Below are 24,199 nucleotides of genomic sequence, written 5' to 3' on the forward strand. Positions count from 1 at the left end.
AAGCCACACTGGCTCAAGGGTGTTAATTATTTTAAATAAAATACACACTGGCTATAACGAAGTTTACCTCTGACCACGACTTTGCAGTATTACAGCAGTATTATGTCTAAATATATAGTTACGACAAAACTAGAGTGCTCAATGAACCAAGTTAATTTTATTTTTTATTGTAACTTTATTTTACCAGGAGTTATAATCACTGTAACTCCCGAATATCATCTGTAGCGCCTTTATGCGTGTGCAAACAATCAAGCCCATTCTAACTCGGGTCGGGTTGACGGTAAAATCTAAAGTGTTGCTTTCAAAGACCGTGGAGCCGTTTGGACTTCATACTTTAGCGGCGCAACAACAAATACCGTACACTACACAACCCGCTATAGCTTTACTAGCATGCCTGTACATAGTCAAAGCTGTTTCCTTGTTTTGCCTAGCTCTTAGTGATGTGTCGTTCGCGAACGATCCGGCTCTTTGAAGTGAACGATTGGAACCGGCTCCACAATGGGAGCCGTTTTAGGATCCTATTTGGGAGCCGCTTTTTCCTTCAGTATTGCGCTTGTGCTCTGCAAGTGCCACAGTTTTTTCCAACATCGTTTTTATTTGTCCTTCGGTGCCTCGCTGTCTCTCCCTCTCCTTGCGCGTATTGCTCTGTTTCTGCCAGTGGTAGAGCATGCTTGGTGCGTCGTTACCAGCGCGAGAGTCCGTGCGCCGAAAATGACGCAATCGCGGTGGCTCCGCCCCTGCGTGAGGACCCCCATGCGAAGCGAAGTCGTGCACCTCTTCAAGCACTTGTACGTCACTTTTCAATATTAAAAACGGCCATTTTCAATATTTCCCAGCACCTTAAACTTAAATATTTATACATATACTCGAAATTATTCGAAATAATTTGCTTTTTTATCACATCGATTCAGTCAGACATATTTGTTGTGAAACAAAATACAGTTACATTTTTTAGCACTTTTCAAACCTGGAACACAATGCAACATTAATTTCCGTCAGGTAAATGTTCCTTCCCCTGTTTTTGAGGGGTATTTCTTTATACTACCACACATATCGTTTCGGACAACACTGCAAAGAATGTCTCCACTGCCTGCATGTTAAGCGTGTGCTCCACGTATCTGACCAATCACACGCAGCTTTCAGTTAATAATGTGGTGGGAAAACACTGAAAAAAAAAAGTCTCCACTTTTTTTGTGGAAACGGCAGGCAATTGGCCAAACTGTATTGCATTCTATTTTGTGATAATTTTATAATTGGTTATAATAAAACTATTTTTATTTATTTATTTTTTTAATTAATTAATTTATTTATAATAAAACTAACTTTATTTATAAAGCATTGCTATGCAGCATTTTTACTAATCACAAGTGCTTAACAATGTCAATAATGAAACAAAATGTTATAAAATTAGGTTTAAGCTATTAATTAATTAATAATGTAAAAAATATATATGGGGAGCCGTTTGGGAGCCGAAAAGAGCCGGCTCTCCACAGTAAGAAGAGCCATTAGAGCCGCATCTCAAAATAGAGCCGAAAATCCCATCACTACTAGCTCTACGGTGGCTGAGAAGGCACACACGCACCCGAAAAAAAAATCGTTTTTTGAAAATGAGAATCGATTCTGAATCGTTCAATGTTAGAAACGCGATTCTAGCTCGAATCACCTACCAAGGGGTGACCAAAGCTTTATCCGAGGGGTCCACGGGGTTTGTCGACGAGTGTAAGTTGTCGACAGGGGTGGCGAGTGTAAAATGGACACAAATTAAATATTATGTCGCGATCGACCGGTCGCCAGTGGTTCAAGTTACCATTTCCAGTGGGGTGGCACTAGAAGTGGCACAGGCTCCCCCCTTTGGCTCCGCCACTGTTAATTATGAAACGATGAGTCACTGCAGCTTTAGTGTAGATGACTAGAACATTAGGACCCCCTTTAAGTGAACAAATACCACTTCCACATAGCAACGCGATTTGAACAGCACCTTTCCTGAGTTTTACTAGCAGACTTTACATCTGGCTTTAAGACAAAGCTCCTCACAGTCTACATGTTTACCTCCATCTCCTAATGCACTGTGGGATGTGGAAGACTGCTGTTACGTAAAAAAAAAACCTTTACACTGTGCAGCACAACAGGCATTTATTTAAAAGACAGACACATGCACACATACAGTTAATGGCTAATTGGGCTGCCTGGACTGGATAAGTTCCAGGTCAATTAGATCCAATACAACTGTGTAATTTCAGAAAAATAACCTCAAAATTATATACCAGCTTTATTGATTGCATGAACATAGGGTTTGACTACTCCTGCATTTTTGCTCTGTGTGTGTGTAAGTATATAATCTCCAGCACACACCTTGGCTGCAAATTCTTTTGTAAGCTTTGATGATGCCTGTTGAGGTGGAATTTGGACATTACCGTTTTATAGACCTCTGTTCTCTGCTGTGTTGAGTCAAGCGAAGGGATCAAACAAGAAAATTGCACCTGAAGGTAACCCATGGCAACAGTGACATCAGTGCCAACGTCACGTTCAGGTTAACGGCAGAACGCTGCAATCAAAAGCTTGCGTGTCAAGCCTCACCTTCAGCACTGCTGTTGTCTGGGGTCAAACTAACCTGAGGTCTGTTTGCTTATGTGGTTCCGGAATAATTATTGCATGATTCTGGAATCAGATGACATGATCAAGAAAGCAGAAGAAAGGCAAACGATTTCAAAAAAGGGGCTCACATTACCCATAATCCTACTTCCTTCAGAAAATGTTTTTTTGCCAGTGTTGATGAATCTGCACTGCAGTCTTTCATCCCTCTCTTCCTCCACACACATCTATATCTACACACACACACACACACACACAACATATGTAGCCTGGTGTGTTTTCCATCACCCCCCCACCCCCCCACCCCCCACTTATTTTGCTAGTCCCATTTATCCTTGTGACAGCAACTTGTCTTTGTCACACTGGAGGACCTCTATAAAGCCAACTCAGCGGGACTTCTAGCGCCTCCAAATACATCGTAGGCGGGGTGGAAAGGCGGGGTGGGGGGGGGGGGCGGCTTGTGACTGCATCTTTTTACAGGATGAGAGCAAAGAGAATTCTGCAGGAAGTCTATTACAAAAAGACATCCCCAGTCTGAAACTGCTGAGACAGTCCCTGTCCTCTGTGTAGATGCATGAATGATACACGAGAAGAAATTAAGTGATAACAGCTATCTGAGGATGCTAGGAAGATCCTAAATAAACAATTTTGATCAAACTGTTTTTTATGACACATCAAAAAGACATAGACAATCTTTCAGTCATAAACGAAACCTCAGTCAACTGAGGAAGGATTACGTTCACTTCAGATGCACTATACATAGACATACATGCGGCACCTTACAGAAATAGCAGCATTCAAGGACTGCAGAAATAACCCCAGCATAAAGCAAATTGCTTCTGGCTCACAGCTCACTGCATTGCATATGCAGAACAGGTTGGTAACTGGTTACCAGAGGTAGCAAATAGCTTCTCAGAATGGATTGGTGGCAGAGTGCTTTCATTAAAACTAGCCAGGAATTGAAGCACTACATTTGCTGGATGCACAAAGGGAAACTGCTTCCAACTGTCATTTATCCCACTGGAAATATAAGTAATCTGCAGCGTTCTGTAATGGGGAATTAACCCCTACAGGGCCTTTCCGGGTTGAAGCTGAATTTTCCTGCTGTGCTTAACTCTTCTAAATCCTTCCAAATCCTTCTCCAAGCCCTCAAGGATGAGTCAAGATCACTTATAATCAGCTTATAAAGGAGCTAAAAAAGTATAGGATCTATATTTATGAGCTCCTATACTTATTATAAATATCTATATGTATGAATTTCTCCCCATCTCTTCCCTGGTTCACAGTGAGGACACTTGCACACAGCAGTGCAGAAGTCCTGATGTAAGGGCTATCTATGAAGGCTAATTTGCATACATGCTGGCGGTCCTATCTGAGGCCTTTAATTCACATTGAATAGAAAGACATCAGAAAATCCAACCAATCAGATATACTTCTTGGCAGTACATGTGAGAGTCACCAAGTGTTAATACTCAATGGGTTCGGTTCCACTAATCTCAAAACAGAACATATATAGAGACACCCCACACTTTTTTCCAATACGGACAGGTAAGGAGTCAGGAAACAGAACTCAACACTGGGAATCATTTTGTAGTTTATTTCTTCCACTTCAGATAAGAATTTTCAATTAATCAAAATGCCTTATAAACAGGGTTTATGGCTCGAAACCATGGTGACAGCAACGCTGTCCGTTACAAAGATTTTCTCCCACACTATCTCACATCCTTTAGCGTGTAAACCACAGGCTTGGAGATTGTATGCTGTACCATTATAATGTCATCCACTGTTTGCATCACAGTTTAAGGCCAAAGGGTACGTTGACGCTACATAAAAAAAAACAGAAGAACTGCTTAAAACATAATTTATTTTTGAAGCCTCTACTTTTGTTGAATATCATTGAGAAGCTCCGTGTGTGGTACAACACATGCTGCTACACAACACTGCAATGTTTGGCTGTGTGGTCATTTTTTGTAATGTCAGCAAGAAATGTACATCCTTTATTTGGCAGAGGGGCAGAATAAGTTTTGCAGATTTTACTGACTGAAGTGAACTGATGACTGGTGATGAACTGAGGGTGACACAATTACGTCATGCATGTGTGTCCAATTTAACATTCTCACTGAGTCACTGTCATTTACGTGCACTAGAATCCCCCAATTCCCCCCCCCCCAAGTCTGTAGCAACATCATTCCAAAGACTGACTTTCATCAAAAGAGATGCAGTAGTGATGAACCGTACCACTCTTCATATTGCAACATCCACTCAGTGACCCCCACCCACCGCACCCACACACCCACCCCACCCACACACCCACCCCCACATAAACACTTTCATTCAGCCACAGCTGTACAAAAAGGCTTTTAAAAAACTTAGTGAAATAAAAAAAGAGAGACCAGAAGTCTCTTCCTCCATTGAATACCTGAACACATGAACTCGGACAGGCAGCCAGACAGGCCAGAGAACGAAGACACAAACAGAAATATGATCACAAGGAGAAAATAAAACTTAAAAACAACATAAGAGTCAGTGAGACAGTCTGGCTGATCCGTCTCTTGTGAGCAAAATGTACAGTGTGTCCCACTCCCATCAGTGGAGATCTTCATAAGCATTGGTACCATTGTTCTCAGCTCTGTGACCTCTTTGAGTGGACCACGGATACCCCCCACCCCACCCCTGATACCCTATCAGCATTGTGTGTGTGTGTGTGTGTGTCATACATATGGAGGTGTGTGTGTGTGTGTGTCATACATATGGAGGTGTGTGTGTGTGTGTGTGTGTGTGTGTATGTGCGCACGCAAGTGCATGGCCATGTGTGTTTACATGTATCTGGAGAATCCCTGAAGGCCCCTGTTCACTCAAAATCCCCCAACAATGGGGAAAGAGAGAAAGGGGTGAGGAGGGGTGAGGAGGGGGTGCTCCAAGGTTCGGTGCAGAACAGAGATGGACATGGACTCCTTGGCGCCATCTAGCGGTTGTTCTTGGCTGCCTCCTTGGCTGCTAGGATCAGTGGTGTGAGGCTGGACAGCGGCTTGGCCACCTTCAGGAACTGGTGCTGCGGAGAGGAAGTGGATCTCATTACATCACGCAGGCTTTCAGCCCGTCTGCTCTTACTCTCGTTCTGTTAATCACACAGTGTTAATCACACATGTGGTGAAGAAGCCCCTGAAGGAACTGACCCCTTTACACACCAGAACACTGGTGCTGAAGCTTTTCTAGAAAGCCACGCTAGATTCTGTGATCCACTGTCTACCACGTTCGTTAATGGTTTCTGACCGCAGAACCACGATTGACTTGACCGTACATATCACACACACACAGACACACACAGACACACACAGACACACACAGACGCCGTCATGATCTGGTGGTTAGGGAACCGGTCCTGTGACCGGGGGGTCGTGGGGGTCGATTCCCAGGCCTGAGGCCATGACTGAGGTGCCCTTGAGCAAGGCACCTAACCCCAACTGCTCCCCGGACGCCAGCCTAGGGCTACCCACCGCTCTGGGCACATGTGCACCACAGCCCCCTAGTAATCACTAATGTGTGTGTGTGGCAAATTTGGCACATTTACATATATATACATTTTTGCTTCTTTTTTTTTTTTTGCTTGAAGATGCTGTTAATCCTTTCATCCATCCTGCCTTCTCCATCTATTGGTCAGACCGTCACATATCAGCCCTGTCCACCAGGCTGTGAGCGGTACACTGGATGGAGGCGCTTACACCGCCACAACACCTCCTCTGCTAGCATGGTGACCATGTCCTCCATCTGTCTGAGGGGCTTGATGGTCTTGGAGGGGATTTCTGGATGTTTCTGTTTCAGCGGATTTTATAGTCAACTTTAGCCCTCCTCCCTGCTGGTGTGCAGCCACTGGATGTCAGATCTGGGATGAAGCCCTCCATGTGCACATGAGGAATCACAGGGCTGAAGGACAGAAGGGCCAAGGTGGGACCTGCTGGTCCGGACAGATAAGCAAACCAGCAAAGTGGCGAACCAGCCAGCCAATCAGGAGGCACGTTGCAGAGGAAAGCAGTGGTCACAGATGTGCCAGTGCCAACTGATGGACACATCCCAAGGAAAGAACAGGGAAAGTTGGAGAAACAACAACACTTTCTTAGCTGGTGCCAGAATGCACAATGGCGACAGACAATGGTTGGAGGGACCACTGACTACGGCAGTCCATCGCCATTATTTTGTAACTAATATATAATAATGATAACACTGCTATGGGAGCAATGAAATTAGGAAATTCTAAGAAAAAGGACTGATCTACATTATTGGAACAAACCATGGAAAGAATGTTCCGATTTAAACTTTTTCATATATATACTGGTTTTCCTCCTTCTATTAATCCAGAAGCACTTTGCTTGCACAGCTGATGAAGGACCTCTGTCGGAAACGTCCTGTTTCTCTGGAAACTGTACTTTACTACAATTATTAATATCTCCATGGATCTTACCCAAGTACGCTGCAATCTCCAATATTCATCAGATATATATCTGAACCAGATGACCCAAACATTACAGGGTCAGCGGTGGGCCCATCACCTGGAAACGACCTCTGATGATGACCAGTTCAGGGAAGAGTGTGGTGCACAGCACGGCGTGGAGTACAGAAGAGGCTTGATTTGGGACGGCCTGTTCTCTTCCTCTCACTGCGTGCGAGTCACGCTGGATCTCCTGCTCCTGTGGCCCGCTCCTCCCTGACGCGACGCTCCAGACCGTTCTAAATCAGGCGTGTGTGGGAGTGATGAGGGCTCGGCAGGAGGAAGGCATGGTGCACCAGCGGCTCGGCAGCTCGGGACGGCGGAGGGGCACGAGCGCAAGAAGATGCTTCAGGAACACCATGTGCAGACCAATTCCAGGCGTTGCGGTTGAGGTTTTGGGTTGTCTGGATTTCGGGTCTTCTCTCGGAGCGGTGGAACAGGTTTGGAGTGATGTTTCATGCTTCATTAGCCATCGCAATCGCAAGGGACAGATTTGGAGCACAGATCTCGTGAGCACAGATCTCGTTGAGCACAAGATGAGAACAGAGGAGACAAAGCTTTCTCACTGGGAGGAAATTTCTCGCGAGGGAATCGCAATCTGTAAAGTCCCTTCTGACCGCAATCCTTATAAATCCTGTGACTCAGTTTGTTACAGAGACGTTTTTCATAACTAAAAATCCCTTGAAAATGATAATCTGTTCATTGGGAACAGATTGTTCATGGGTTATGTGTGAATGCAACGTGTCTGCACACAGCACACACACACAGGCACATGCAGAAGGAAGCATGCACATGAACACACACGCACCTGCAGAAGCTCTTTGGCAGAACCTCTCTTCTCCACATCCATCTCCAAACAGCAGTTCAGGAAGTCTCGGAACACGGAGGAGAGCTTCTCTGGGTTTTGTAATTCTGGAGTGCCATTAGTAGCAATGAGATACAGGGCCTGTAAAAATAAACAAATAGCATGTATTCAATGCTAAAAGAAAAAAAAAACTTAAAAAACAAAATGTGCTAAGGACAAAGTTCCAGAACGTTCTGGCCTGCGTGGCTCACCCTCAGAGGGTTCTCGTTGAGATATGGTGGTTCTCCTTCAATCATCTCTATTGCCATGATACCCAAAGACCAGATGTCCACTTTGGGGCCGTAAGCCTTGCGGGTCACGACCTCGGGAGCCATCCAATAAGGTGTCCCCACCATGGTGCTGCGTTTGCTCTGCTCAGGGGTGATCTGGGCGCAGAAGCCGAAATCAGCTGCCAGGAGATTGACGAAATCACACAAACACACACACTAGTCAGGGGCACGCACTGCAGAATATACAACAATACAATATACAATTTTAGAGAAAGTAGTTTCTTCACAACTCTCTTCCTTCTTACAGACAGAACATTTCAGAGTTATTTCAGTCTGGATTTAGACCCCATCACAGCACTGAAACGACACTGACTAAAGTACTGAACAATCTCTTAATATCCTCTGATAAAGGACGTTTCTTTTCTCATACTGCTAGACCTCAGTGCTGCTTTTGACACCATTGATCATAATATTCTACTTAATAGGTTGGAGACACTCATTGGCATAAGAGGTCAAGCACTCTCCTGATTCAGGTCCTACCTGACAGATCGTTACCAATTTGTACTAGTAAATAACGAATGCTCAGAGCATTCTAAGGTCAAATATGGCGTCCCACAAGGATCTGTACTGGTCCCCATATTATTCTCATTATATATGCTACCACTGGGCACCATCATTCGTAGGCATGGTATTAGCTTCCATTGCTACGTAGATGATACGCAGTTGTATATCTTCCAATCCGGATGATATCACTACTACTCTCAAGATTGAGAACTTCGTCCAGGACATTAAAAACTGGATGGCATCTAATTTTCTTCAACTAAATTCCGATAAGACTGAGGTGCTGATTCTTGGGCCTAAAGCTGCTAGAAGCAATTGGGCTGATATTCCCCTTACTCTAGTTGGTTTTTCAGTAACACCTACATCTACCGCAAAAAGCTTAGGTGTCACTATTGATTCGGATCCTTCATTTGACACACACATATGCAATGTCACTAAGGCTGCCTTTTTCCATTTACGTAATATCGCCAAGCTGAGACACTTACTTTCATTAGCTGATGCAGAGAAGCTGGTCCATGCTTTTGTCTAGTCAAGATTGGACTACTGTAATGGTCTTCTAATTGGATGCTCTAAACAGTCCATAAAGAAGCTACAACTTGTAGAAAATGCTGCAGTTAGAGTCCTAACTAAGGCTAGAAAATTTGATTATATTAGTCCCACTCTCGCAGCATTACACTGGCTTCTGATTAAAAAATTTGTCTGTTAACCTATAAGGTGTTAAATGGTCTTACCCCACAATATCTGAGTGAACTCATTGCTTACTACAACCCATCTCGCCCTTTGCACTCCCAAAATGCTGGATCACTCCTAGTTACAAAAATTTGTAAGACTACAGCCGGAGGCAGAGCTTTCTCCTTTAAAGCCCCTCAATTATGGAATAGCCTTCCAGCTCCAATCCGAGATTCTGACACAGTTCCAATCTTTAAATCTAGACTTAAGACTCACCTATTTAATCAAGCCTTCAGCTAATATTCCCCTTGTAAGGTGTGGGGCTCGGGGGCCCTCAGACGTTGAGATTTCTGGTAATCTGAGATGTTGATGCTGTCATTCAGCTGGGTCATGGCATGACTCTAGTTGTGACAATGACTTGGGTGTAAAACAATGTATCAGTGAGCCCTCATGACTGTGGTCATCTCTGAACTCCTCCTTTTAGTTATGCCACTATAGATTAGCCAGCGGGAGCCACATGCTCTGGCACGTGAGCTATGTATGTTTAAATCAATGGTGGTTTAAATTGATGTCCACACACTCAGTCTGTATTGTCTATCTTTTTGCATGCTTCTACCCAAGACGATTGCATGTAAGCATCTACAAGCACCTACAAGCACCTGGGAGATGGTCTGGCTTTTCCGGTGGATGTACTGATGCTGGGGTTGGATGTGCCATTGCCACAAGAGGACGTGCTGATGCTAGTTCCTACCTGAGGCTCACCATCTGCATTGAAGGGACTGTGACTACTTGACCGGGGAACAAGAACCATAACTATAACTGTAGAACCACATTTTGTCCACAAATATGGACTTGTGCTAACGGGCCGCCCAATGGAGGATGGGTTCACTTTTGAGTCTTGGTCCTCCCGGGGTTTCTTCCTAATCCCCACCATCATAGGGAGTTTTTCCTTGCCACTGTCACCTTTGGCTTGCTCATTAGGGATCTGGACCCATACGATTGTAAAGCTGCTTTGCAACAACATGTGGCGCTATATAAATAAATTTGACTTTGACAACACTGGACACAAAGAACATATAAGAAGTGCAAAGGTCATGTCTCAACTGTGCAGTGCAGTGGGACTTCAGAAGTCTCATGCGGCTGCAGTAGGTTTGTGTTCTCTCAGCAAGTGTGCCTTACATTAAACCTGTGACCACAGCACCATCTGCTGGCAAAAGTTACCAACACTGCCTACAAGTCTGAATAGCTATTATTTGCAAACAGATGGGCAATTTAGAAATGTAAACTATATTAACAACTGCTCAATGACAAAACCACTCCCAGTGATCATGAACATGTGAGATGTTTGAGATGTTCAAGGGTACTAACTGAGCTTGACGGATCCATCCATGCCCAGCAGTATGTTGTCACTTTTGATGTCTCTGTGGATCACCTGGTTGGAGTGCAGGAACTCCAGAGCCTGCAGACACTACAGGAGAACGAGGATCTCAGAACAAACCGTACGAGTCATGAGCACACAGCGAGCTACGCACAAGAGCACCCAAAGGTGAAGAAGAGGGTGTGTGAGGAAACTCTGAACACTGTTCTCCTGTCAAGACGGCTGTTTGTGTTCTAACCGGATTCTAAAACAGAATATTTTAATATGAATTCATTATGAACCCAGAGGCTGGTAAAAGCAGACTTTGAAACGTTCATTAAGAATGTACAGTGGGTTCTGAGGGAACTCAAGTAGAGAATGAGTGAAATCTGAGTGAAGTCTCTCCTGATCGTTTCAGTCCTCCCATAGGGGTCATAGTCCTCTACCTGCACTTCTTAAATCTGCTCAGTGCTAAATGTAGAAACTGTGCTAAACATGTTGTTTCTTAGCTTTCTTTCTTAGGGACAGACCTTCTTTTTATTTAGGTACTAATGTGTAAATGAAAACAAAATGTGCACATTGGAGCACTTTTGAAGATGATCCTGATTTTGTAAGCCTGCATCCAGTTGTGTGTTACTGTCTAAACAAATCAGTAAACAAAACAGAGCTAAAATGATATCCCCAGAAATTTGGCTCAAAATCCCAATTGAGAAGAACTCACAAGAGGAAAATGTAAACCCACCCTGCGGTTGGGTGGCATAGAGGTGCAGGGGGGTGGAGGTGGGGGTGTAGGGGTTTGGGGGTGTGGTCAGTGTTGCACATGCTCACCTCTCGACACACAGCAGCGATCTGTGCCTCATCCATACACGTCTCGGTGACCACGTCAGTCAGAGAGCCGCCCGCCAGATACTCCATCACGACCCACAGCTCATCCCCCACCAAGTAACTACGGAAACCAGACAGCGGCACGGCAACATAATGAGTGACTGGTGGGGGGGGGGGGGGGGGGGGGGGTTTCAGAAGGTAGCTATAGCAACGAGACAATGGCCGGCTGGGACGGGTGCATTAGTGTTGAGTCACAGCGGGTAACCATAGAGACGGAGAAAGCTATCCATCCTTTTCCCACTGGCAATGTTACAGCTGGAGTGAGGGGATTACTATGGCAACAGCAAAAGCTCCATGACCAGTCAATTCTAACAGGTCAGAGCTAAAAGGCACCGCACACACGACTCTGAGCAGAGATCAAGCTTCGCAAAAACATCACAAATAAATAAATATATAAGGAGACACAAAATAGAAATAATCTGTGTTTTGTAACCCGGTCCCCAGGGAGCCCAAGCTTGTTCATATTTTCGCTCCCTCAGCTCTCCTGTTCTAGCTTATCAGAGCTCAGCTGATCCAGGTGTGATGGGAGCAGGTACAGAGAACATGGACTGTGTGAGAGCCCTCCACCAACCAAGTGTGCCCTCCACCAACACCACTTTATCAGTGTGCCCTCCACCAACACCACTTTATCAGTGTGCCCTCCACCAACACCACTTTATCAGTGTACCCTCCACCAACACCACTTTATCAGTGTGCCCTCCACCAACACCACTTTATCAGTGTGCCCTCCACCAACACCACTTTATCAGTGTGCCCTCCACCAACACCACTTTATCAGTGTGCCCTCCACCAACACAACTTTATCAGTGTGCCCTCCACCAACACCACTTTATCAGTGTGCCCTCCACCAACACCACTTTATCAGTGTGCCCTCCACCAACACCACTTTATCAGTGTGCCCTCCACCAACACAACTTTATCAGTGTACCCTCCACCAACACCACTTTATCAGTGTGCCCTCCACCAACACCACTTTATCAGTGTGCCCTCCACCAACACCACTTTATCAGTGTGCCCTCCACCAACACCACTTTATCAGTGTGCCCTCCACCAACACAACTTTATCAGTGTGCCCTCCACCAACACCACTTTATCAGTGTGCCCTCCACCAACACCACTTTATCAGTGTACCCTCCACCAACACAACTTTATCAGTGTACCCTCCACCAACACCACTTTATCAGTGTACCCTCCAACCCTCCTGACCAGAGTGTAAAAGGGAGAGTGTGGTGAAGGGGAGAGTGCAAAGGGGAGAGTGTGGTGAAGGGGAGAGTGCAAAGGGGAGAGTGTGGTGAAGGGGAGAGTGTGGTGAAGGGGAGAGTGTGATGAAGGGGAGAGTGTGATGAAGGGGAGAGTGTGATGAAGGGGAGAGTGTGATGAAGGGGAGAGTGTGGTGAAGGGGAGAGTGTGAAGGGGAAGCTGTGGCCGCCACATGCTGACGTTGCAGCCCTGCTCCGTGGTCGTATTCTCACCTGTCCAGGTAGTTCACGATGTTTGGGTTCTTGTTTTCCCTCATGACCAGGATCTCATTGATGATGAGCTCCTTCTTGGGCTGTTGCTGCAGATTCATCTGCTTGATGGCCACCTGAAAGAGGAAGGAAACTTAACACAGCCATGAGGAACCTGACAGACTATCAGGGTCTCTTTTCTCTCTCTCGCTCGCTCTCACGGTCTCGAGTCAGGCTCAACACAGGAACTTCTGTCTCTCTCGCTCTCCGTTTTGACTATTTACAATGTACAATGTCTCTTTGAATCTTTGCCTTTACCTCCTGTCCTGTTGCGATGTCTATCGCTGTGTACACTGTCCCCGAAGCTCTGAGGACAAGAGCAAAAAGACCATTTTCAAACACTGCTGTTCTATATTCAAACTCTTCAAACACTGCTGTTCTATATTCAAACTCTTCAAACACTGCTGTTCTATATTCAAACTCTTCAAACACTGCTCTTCTATATTCAAACTCTTCAAACACTGCTCTTCTATATTCAAACTCTTCAAACACTGCTCTTCTATATTCAAACTCTTCAAACACTGCTCTTCTATATTCAAACTCTTCAAACACTGCTCTTCTATATTCAAACTCTTCAAACACTGCTCTTCTATATTCAAACTCTTCAAACACTGCTCTTCTATATTCAAACTCTTCAAACACTGCTCTTCTATATTCAAACTCTTCAAACACTGCTCTTCTATATTCAAACTCTTCAAACACTGCTGTTCTATATTCAAACTCTTCAAACACTGCTGTTCTATATTCAAACTCTTCAAACACTGCTGTTCTATATTCAAACTCTTCAAACACTGCTCTTCTATATTCAAACTCTTCAAACACTGCTCTTCTATATTCAAACTCTTCAAACACTGCTGTTCTATATTCAAACTCTTCAAACACTGCTCTTCTATATTCAAACTCTTCAAACACTGCTCTTCTATATTCAAACTCTTCAAACACTGCTGTTCTCAATTCAAAACACATTTCCAGACTTCAAACTCTGCTTTTAAAATACTGTAGGCTTTGTAAACCTTATACACGTGAAATGAAGACTCACCCTTGGCCGATCTTTTCAAAGCGTGTGTACTTCTTCTTAGGATCTCCCACACTAACTATACTCCCTAGACAGGAACACAATAAGGGAACGAATGTGATAAGGCTGGATTTGAACTCGCGCGCACTCCGAGGGTTTTCACACGTACACTTGTCTTGGTCCTCCCGAGGTTTCTTCCTAATCCCCGCCATCATAGGGAGTTTTTCCTTGCCACTGTTGCCTCGGGCTTTGCTCATTAGGGATCTGGACCCATACGATTGTAAAGCTGCTTTGTGACAACATGTGTTGTATAAAGCGCTATATAAATAAATGTGACTTTGGGTGTGTCACCACCTGGGCACTGTACTGTTAAAGAACACCTGTAAGAGGCAGGTGATGACATGGTAAACAGAGTGAGTCAACACTCAGAGCAAAGGCCGGGCAGCTTTAAGGGACAGTCTGGCCATTTTTCCCTGGGTGGATTACCAGCCTGTAGAGGGCAGAAGCATTTCATCAAAGCAGCTACGACAACTGACCAGATTATCCGATCTGCTGGCCCACACAGTAGTGGGACACGCCTACTCCATGGAGTTTCTTCTCACACCCAAGAGGGAGAATCAGACCTCCAACAGGCAATGGAAACTGGGGGGGCAAATTATCTGCCTAATTTTTTTTTTAACACAAGAGAAAGAGGCCTGGGAGAGGGGAGATCTGGGGGGGGAGAACTAAGGTTGTTGACTGAGTTTGGTAAAGAAAAGCAACCTTAGAAAGCAACCATCAGAAAGCAACACAAGTTTAGGGTAATTGTTCGTTTTTTGCCACACAGGCAACAAACACACAAAGAGCGGTGTCAGTTCAATAGAGTAACCTAGCAACCATGGACAAACATCAGGTTTAGGAGGGCCTGACTGAAATATGGGGAGGAAAGGAGTGGTGTATTTCAAAGCAGTATCCCTTTCATACCACTGGGGGGCAACCTTAGTATATCAGTAGCACGAGTGAGTAGTCAAATAGGCCCTCAGAAGTGCATGCAGATTAGGGCAAGAATTAAAGTTGGTCAGTGTTAGTCATCACAGGACAAGGTCGTTAAAAAAGAGTCTTACGTAGTTTCTCGAGAATCTCTTCGTCCGTCATCTTCTTCTTCCGGGTCTTGTCGGTGGTGCGTGGGGTTGCGGTGGCGGTGGCGGTGGGGGGTGTGGGGGAGGGACCGGCGCCATCAGTGGGCGGGGCTGTGACAGGGGAGGTGGCGGCATCTTTGGTGGTGGCTGGTGGGAGGGGCTCGATTACCGAGCGCGTGTATATCTGTGGGCGGAGCATTAGAGATAGAACCACTTTTAAAAGCACACTACACATCCCAGCATGCTCAACTTGTCAGGGATGAGAAGCCTCAACACAACCGCAAGGCATTCTGGGGAAAATGGGGAGTTCACTGGGTAGAACAGCCAGTTTTGCACCAGCAGGCCGGCACAGAGGTACTTTACTCTCCAGAAGACAAAGGCTCTTTTTTCTGCTTTTTCTTCCTCCTTCTCTGATCAGTGCTGCAGTGAAGAAGGTGCAGTCAGTCGTAACTGCAACTGATACTAGTCAGGTTTGTCGTCAAGTGAACAAAAACACATGCACAAGAGTGCAAAGAGGGTTTCAGACCAAACCCGTTCAACCCTTGATGCGTGCAGCTCCCGTGTGGTGACGTATAATTGAGAGTTGTGTGTAGTGAGGCTGAACCTCTTCCTTACACGCATCAGAGCTGCGGAGGGGAGGAGCCACACCTGTCAGGCCGCCGCCCACTACACAGGACTGTCTGCGCCCAGCAGCTTCCCCCACACACTCCCCTGGAAGATGAAGGGCCCCCACCTCCCTGTGGCCTGCTGGCCTCCCCCTTCACACAAACATGCACATCCACACACACGCGTGTGCAAGAACACACGCACACACACACACACGCACACACCCGCACACACACGCACACACCCGCACACACACGCACACACACGCACACACCCACACACCCACACACACACACACACACACACACACACACACACACACACGCGCACCACACACACACACACACACACACACACACACACACACACACACGCGCACCCACACACACACACGCACCCACACACACACACGCACCCACACACCCACACGCACCCACACACACACACGCACCCACACACACACACGCACCCACACACACACACGCACCCACACACACACACGCACCCACACACACACACGCACCCACACACACACACGCACCCACACACACACACGCACCCACACGCACGCACACGCACGCACGCACACGCACGCACACACACACACACACACACACACACGCACACACACACACGCACACACACACACACACGCACACACACACACGCACACACACACACGCACACACACGCACACACACACACGCACACACACGCACACACGTAGAGGGCAGGAGCTGCATGTACCTGTTCGTTAATTGCAGTTTGGCTTGGAGGCGTAGTGCTAACTCTGAGTGCCCATTATAAATGCACCAAAAAGAGCCAGCCCAGAGTCTCAGGAGACAGCGGGTGTGTGCGCGTGTGTGTGTGTGTGTGTGTGTGTATATGTGTGTGTGTGTAGCGAGAGTGGGGGGGGTGTGAGAGGGAGGAGGACTCCAGGACAATGAAGGGGAGGATGGTAGAGGAGGCAGACGACATGCAGCTGGGACAACAGCTGTAGGAATACACCAAAACAACAGGAGGAATCTGGAAGCAGCCTGGGGTGTGTGTGTGTGTGTGTGTGTGTGTGTGTGTGTGTATGTGTGTGTGTGTGTGTGCGCGCGCGCGCGCGCGCGTGCGTGCGTGCGTGTGTGTGTGTGTGCACGTTTGAGGTATTCTCACCGATTTGGTGTGCTCAGGTCGCGGGGCGATCACAGGTGGGGGCGTGGCCTCATCTTCATCCTCATCCTCGGACACGGTTGCCACGGCGGGCGTCTCCGACACGGCCTTGGAGTTCTGCGGGGGGTGGGACGAGGAGGACAGGAAGTGAGGCTGGCCCACCGACACCGCCACATGGGCGCAGATGGCGCCGAGCGCCAGCATGCCCCGCCCACCGCCTTCCCTCTCCACACCCACTAAGGGGGAAAACCACCCACCAACCAGCCAATAACGGCACAGACCAGAACAGAAAGGACCTCGCTTACATCCTGTCCTCCGTCATTAGGCTGAGAACACTGTGTCTAAATTAGACACGTCTGCTGTAATCCCTATTATTACCCAACTACCTGTCTGACCTCTGGCTGTCTGAAAGATTCCCTCCCAGTAAAGAAGGTGGGGTTTGGTTACTTGCCCCAACAGTGACCCCTGATCCCTGATGGAGGGTTACGCTGTGCCCATCAGTCCTGCCTGCCTGATCAACATCCCCTGCACAACACTAACAGAGCTCACAGGCTGTGGAGAGAAGAAGCGTTGAAGAAAAGATGCTGATTCACAGTGCAGAGTTAGAGGAAAGAGAGAGAGAGAGAGAGAGAGAGAGAGAGAGAGAGAGAGAGAGAGAGAGAGAGAGAGAGAGAGAGAGAGAGAGAGAGAGAGAGAGGTGGGGGTGTGTGTTTCATAGATACAGAGTGTGGGTATGTGTAATAGAAAGAGAGAGAGGGTGAATGTATATGTGTGTGTATGTGTGTGTAAAGGAGAGTTGAGAGGGAGATTGCGTATGTGTGTTTCTACCTGTGCATAAACAAGAGATGGGACAGAGAATAAGTGTGTGTGAAGATGAATAAGGAGAGATGAGAGAGAGAGAGAGAGATAGATAGATAGATAGAGAGAGAGAGAGAGAGAGAGACAGAGAGAGAGAGAGAGAGGTAGATAGATAGAGAGAGAGAGAGAGAGAGAGAGAGGTAGATAGATAGAGAGAGAGAGAGAGAGAGAGAGAGAGAGAGAGAGGTAGATAGATAGAGAGAGAGAGAGAGAGGTAGTGTAAGCAGCTAGGAGACGCCACTGTTGGCACTGTTCTCCCTGGCCGTGATCATGTCCATCTGTCTGTCTGTCAGTGTGTAGCCATGACAGGCCCCCCCACTCCTGTAATCTCCTCTCGGCCCTCCTGCACAAACCTCGCCTCACACCCTCACTCCACATCACCTGTGCTCTGAACACACACACACACACACACAGACACAGCACATCACCTGTGCTCTGAACACACACACACACACACACAGACACAGCACATCACCTGTGCTCTGAACACACACACACACACACACACACACACACACACACACACACACACACACACCATCGTCCTCTTTGTGCTCCGAGCAGGTGCGCACGCACACACTAACACCACCACACCCTGTCATTACGAGTCAGCCTAGATCTCCCCCTCCCCTCCCAGTGCCCAGACAGTTCACCAGTTCCAGGTCACCAGTCACAGTGAGATCACAAGCAATGACTTACCACAACATTGGAGGAGCTGAAGCTGTCCGCACCTTTATCTGAAACACACACACACACACACACACACACACACACACACACACACACACACACACACACACACACACACACACACACACACACACACACACACACACACACACACACACACACACACACACACACACACACACAATGAGGGCATGTGCCAAATTCAGTGGGTTCAGGAATGAAGGTGTGGGAGCTCAGTCACCATGGCACCTGGTGAAGGCCCGACCTGTGAAGCTCATGTATTTCTGGCTGTTGGCCGTCTCCTTGGAGTCGTAGAACTTCAGGACGTCCAGCACAGCCTGAGGATTCTTCTTCTGCTCCAACTTCGTGATGTTGGAGGTCTGCAGTAAACGAGCCCATTGCTCTGGCATACCCTACACACACACACACACACACACACACACACACACACACACACACACACACACACACACACACACACACACACACACACACACACACACACACACACACACACACACACACACACACACACACACACACACACACACACACACACACACACACACAGGAGAGTGAATACAGAATAGACAGAAGACAGAATTCTATGTGCTCATACTCTTGTCAAAGGACAGAGTGAGAGAAAGAGATGGAGAGAGGTGGAGAGAGAGAGAGCACAACTTGATTCCATTATTAAATGGATGTGCATTCCCAGGTAACGAAAGTCTGTCAGCACAGCCATTTATCACACGGGCTTCACTGGCAAAAGACCTACAGCTTCACCCGCAGCCCGGGCAGGGCGGAGGCAGAGGGCGGAGGCCACTCGCTTACCGTGAACTCGCCAGTGACGGCGTCGAAGCCCACGTGGATGGTGTGCTCAAAGTCAGAGGGCAGGGAGATCTCGGGACGCTCCTTCTTCTTGTTGGCTGAGGGGAGGAGCAGCAGGTACAGGAGTCAGAGGAGAAAGGAAGAAGTTTCAGGAGGTGTCCCCCAGAGGGAGCCTGTCTGGTAGTGTGACTGTACTTTACATGGCTGTCAGTAATGAGCATGGTATAATTATTTTAGATTTATTTATTTTTATCATAAGTCCCTTCTGTCTTCAGTCACTCCATGAGACTGAAGATACATTGTCCTGTTAACCAGTGTGGTGTTCGAGTAAAGTGTAAAAGTGTCATGGACTGCTGAGACAGAACAGAATCTCTCCCCATGACTGCTCTCTCCCACTTTCCCTCTCTCTATCCCTCACTCCCTCCCCTTCTCCCCTTTCCTCCCTTCCACAACTCTCTCCCTCCTCATCCGTTCCTCCGCCCTCTTCTCCTCACACCACCCAGCTGTTGAGTGGTGGATGTTGTGAGGAGAGCAGGACTTGAAGGTTAATCGTGTGCTAACAGGTTTAATTGGGCGGAGCAGGCGTGCTGAAACGTGAGACGCCGGCCACACGGACGGGTCTCGGTTTCCTCGGCGATGCCTGCGCTCCATGGCCAAGACTCGCGTCTGGAAAAACGTCCCTAAAAAATAAAAAACGGCCCTAAACACGCCTTCACTTTCAAGCGTCTCAGAAACTCCCGGCTGGGGGGTGGTGTACGCTCCTACACTGCATACGCCACCACCCGGCCGTTTTGAAACCCCGCGTGGCCACGCCCCACTCACTCTTGTCTCCGCCCCCGGTGAGGATGGAGCGGATGGAGCGGTCTTTGCGCTTCTTGTCCTCTGGGTTTGGTGGGAGGGGCTTGGAGCCGTGGTTGAGGGGCCCCGCCTCCTTGCTGCAGGGTCCCATCATGGTGCTGGTGTTCCTCATGGGTGGCGCGGGGGGCTTGTCCTCTACTTCCCCGTTATCGGACATGGTGGGGCGTGGCGTGGGGCGTGGGGCGTGGCGTGCGGCTGCCTCTGCAACAGGAAGCATGCACGTTAGCCGCTGGTCATCCCACACCAAGCGCAGGCTTAACAACAGCTTAGGTTGGAAAATAATAAAATTATCTATTATCGGTATGCTGTGTTAATCTCAGCACCACCCACTAGGAGGTGATAATTATTGGTTATCAACTTCAATACTGGTACTGGCATCCCTAGAAAAAAGATTTAAACCCATACACCGCAGGAAACCATGATGATCAGAAATGTATCGAGAAAAAGAAAACAAAACGTGCTACAGTTTCAAGGGGACAAATAATTAGAAGAATGTGGGGAAGAAAAAAAAAACAAAAACAAAACAGTACAAACATATTAGTCTGTCCTCGGTGTGGACAATGTGTCCTCTGTCCTGTGACTACAGTCCAAACAACACGGTTATGGATCCACTGGGTCAAAGACGACATACACCGTGACGACAGAAGACTCAAACTCTTGTGAGGATCCATGGTGAGTCAAATTCTGTTAAACACTGGGACATGGCGATTTCAGAGAGAAAATACACCAGGCTGTAATCATAGGAGGATTTCCTAAATACAGTTCACACAGGTCAGCAAATAACCCATTTCTGAGAAGCACACCATAGTTATGGGCCTGAATGCTTATAGTCTGCAGTAATTACCACAAGCACTAGAAGATCAGCATTGAAAGCCGAGTAGAATCAGCATCGGTTTCTTGGCACTATTTACCAGTTTTATAGTCTGATCCCTTAAGACATTCCATCAACATCCAGCATTTAGCAACCCAACAAATGTTCTCTGTAGCTGCACTCTGTGCTACGCTGTAGAATTCGCTTTATGGTTTTGATCTCACTGCTCGACTGTCCTTCTCACGGTCCGTGTACATGTGTGTGACACACGAGAAAAGAGCCAGCATCTGTTTGTGCCTCAGCAGGTCACCAACCCTTGTTCACACCTCCTCCCCTGCCGTCATGAGAGAGAGAGAGAGAGAGAGAGAGAGAGAGAGAGCCTGAACAGAGGCTGCTCTGAATGTCCTACTGTCCCACCAGCCGCACACACCTACCTCACCCACCTCCAGGGGGGGGGAGAGAGCGGTAAGCATGTGGCTATGTTCCAACACTCCAGCGTTCAAGTGTTCTGAGCTTTTGGGAAAGTCCGTTGCCCAAATGCCGGAGCTCAGGAGGAGCAGCGCGAATCTCCCTGCGCTCACAGATCGGGCTGTCTCAGCCGCCAAACCCACCATTACGTAATCCTAGCCGGCGTGGTATTTTTGGCTCGGCAGGAGTCCGGAGGGTGGGGGGTGTGGGGGGTTGTACAGCAAATATAAACACCAGGACAGACAGCAACTGGCACATTTCCTGCCCGCAGAACCGGCCACCAGCCGCTCAGACCGGGAGAGACACTGACCAATCAATCACGCTAATCAGAAGCCCATAATGCAGAGCCGAAGGGAGAATTTCACTGCTTGCAGACAACTAGCAAGAAAATCAAAGCTGCTACTTTACCTCAGCACACACTGCCCAGCAGCCGAGCGGCAAACCTTCCAGGAACGGCACAAAACACCGCGCTCACGGTGACGGAGGCTGGTCCTGTGAGTCACTGAACGGTGTGTGTGTTACTCTGCGTGTGTGTGTTTAAGTGTAGGTTCCCTGCTGGTTTTGAAGTAAGTGAGCCCTCCCTGATGTGATGTCACAGGTGACTAAGAGTCTCGCTGGGTTTGGTCTGTCTGACGGACAGACTGGTCATGATGGCAGTAATGTGATATCTGACAGGGGACTATAGACTGACACAAACTGACAATACACAGAGAACAATAAACATAGCCAATGCAAATGGTTCTACTCTCTGTCAACTTAGAGAAGCTTGGAGTCAAAGGACAAACACACACACACACGCGCGCATGTGCACAAACACAGAGATCTGTGCTTGTAGTCTTTGGCAGCTGGTGACAACATGTCGATGGCAGACGTTTCCTGTCATGGTGAATGACTGCCACCTCGAGACCAGGGCAACCCCCCCATCACCTCAGTGAGAGAAACTGACCCCGCAGCCCGCAAATCTGTCTCCTCCTGCCTTCCCAAACACCCTGCAGCTAAAGCAAACAGCTTCCTGACACCCACAAGCTACAGAAGGGACCCCAACCCCCTCCCACACACACACACACACACACACACACACAAAGAGATGACTTGCATTTCATACACAGCTGACACTTTTAGCAGCGCCTTGTCATCACTCAACCAGTTTTCAACACACACACACACACACACACACACACACACACACACACACACACACACACACACACACATCCAGAACACAGGGGGATTTCACTTTAAGGAAACTGCACCTGGACCGCAGAGGTGGCAAGAATCTTCCACAGATTAAATTATCCATGTAAGGCATGTTAGAGAAAACAAATGACAGAGGACAATGTATACAGCTAGATAGAAACAGACACGCACGCACGCACGTTGTTTTTTTGAGTTTCTGGAACTATTCCACAGTTTGGAAAATAAAGGCAGTTTGCACTGGCTTGTGTGAAACAGGAAGTGAATCAGTCTCAGACCAGCCACAAAAACCTTTGGTCTTCACCTAGTGTGAACTACCAAACACACGCTTCACTCACGCACATGTTCGGACATACACACAATGCAGATGCTCTTATGCAGAGTCACACGCACGCACGCACGCACGCACACGCACGCACGCACGCGCACACACACACACGCGCACACGCACACGCACACGCACACGCACAATACCTACCACTGTGACAGGAACTAAAATCTAATTTCTCTCTCTCTCCCCCTCACACACATCTCCCTTTAACCAGATGTATGGGGTAAGATGCTCCATATTGAAAAATAAACCCTTAACCACTTCAGCTCTGTTGCATCTTCATCTGGGAGTCACAAACAGACTTCAACAATCACAGCTGTAGTTCCCTCAAGGTGACGCAGCCTGGCACTGTCGATGGCAGTGAAAAACACCAGGTGACGGTGTTACCATGGCGTAGCCACGCCTGCGTTCAGCACACTGCTCTGGGTTTCTTCTAGTGACACCGATCCAGCATTCCCCCCCACTGCCACGGGCACTCCACGCGTACACATCAAATGGTGCACTCTGAGCCATAGCGAAGGTGTACGGAGTGACCAACTACTGACTCACTCTGCATTCTGGGAGTGTTCTCATCTGAGAACCAGAGCAGTCGATGACTCAGTAGAAGACTCACAGAAGCCTACTGTGACCTCTACAAACACACACACACACACACTCACTCTCACTCCATCACTCACTTACACACACTCACTCACTCACATTCAGTACACACACACACTCACTCTCACTCACTCACATTCAGTACACACACACACTCACTCTCCCTTACTCTCTCAATCACTCACATCTTTTTCTCTTTTACACACACACACACACACACACTTTTCTTTCTCCTTTACATACTCTCACTCAGTCACTCTCTCCCTCACTCACTCACCATCTCCTTTACTCTCCATTACAATTTCTAGTCTCTCTTCCTCTCACACGCACACACATTTTTCTTTCCACTCTCACTTTCTCCTTTCCTCTGTTTGTCCTCACACTCTTTCTCTCTCACACACACCTTTTCTCACGATCACTCTCTCCTCTCACATACTCTCTCTCTCTCTCTCTCTCTCTCTCTTTTCTCTTCAGACTGCCTGTCTCTCTAGCTCACTTTCATTCTTGCTGTCTGCTATGCTCCCATTCTTGC

The 24,199-nt window shown here is 47.5% G+C and overlaps 1 protein-coding gene across 5 annotated transcripts in view; it reads right to left on the minus strand.

Annotated features, from left to right (window-relative positions):
* Nucleotides 1–4,903: 4,903 nt before the first annotated feature.
* pak1 (p21 protein (Cdc42/Rac)-activated kinase 1) overlaps nt 4,904–24,199 on the minus strand; it is a 37,987-nt gene continuing 18,691 nt past the window's right edge. For 3 of the 5 annotated variants that reach the window (XM_076990809.1, XM_076990806.1, XM_076990805.1), the window contains 14 exons: nt 20,228–20,464; nt 19,409–19,503; nt 18,843–18,990; nt 18,587–18,624; nt 17,033–17,146; nt 15,251–15,449; nt 14,172–14,235; nt 13,391–13,439; nt 13,097–13,209; nt 11,568–11,685; nt 10,751–10,850; nt 8,135–8,331; nt 7,887–8,024; nt 4,904–5,644 (listed from right to left, as the gene is read on the minus strand). In XM_076990809.1, the coding sequence (XP_076846924.1) occupies nt 5,558–5,644; nt 7,887–8,024; nt 8,135–8,331; nt 10,751–10,850; nt 11,568–11,685; nt 13,097–13,209; nt 13,391–13,439; nt 14,172–14,235; nt 15,251–15,449; nt 17,033–17,146; nt 18,587–18,624; nt 18,843–18,990; nt 19,409–19,503; nt 20,228–20,420 (1,653 nt within the window). In that variant the 5' untranslated portion in view covers nt 20,421–20,464 and the 3' untranslated portion in view covers nt 4,904–5,557. Of the gene's footprint in view, nt 5,645–7,886; nt 8,025–8,134; nt 8,332–10,750; nt 10,851–11,567; nt 11,686–13,096; nt 13,210–13,390; nt 13,440–14,171; nt 14,236–15,250; nt 15,450–17,032; nt 17,147–18,586; nt 18,625–18,842; nt 18,991–19,408; nt 19,504–20,227; nt 20,465–21,508; nt 21,647–21,950; nt 22,139–24,199 lie in introns of those variants that run through there. The other 2 variants (XM_076990807.1, XM_076990810.1) reach the window with 2 other exon arrangements.

This window comes from Brachyhypopomus gauderio, chromosome 2 (assembly GCF_052324685.1).
Source record: "Brachyhypopomus gauderio isolate BG-103 chromosome 2, BGAUD_0.2, whole genome shotgun sequence".
NCBI classification, from domain to species: Eukaryota; Metazoa; Chordata; class Actinopteri; order Gymnotiformes; family Hypopomidae; genus Brachyhypopomus; species Brachyhypopomus gauderio.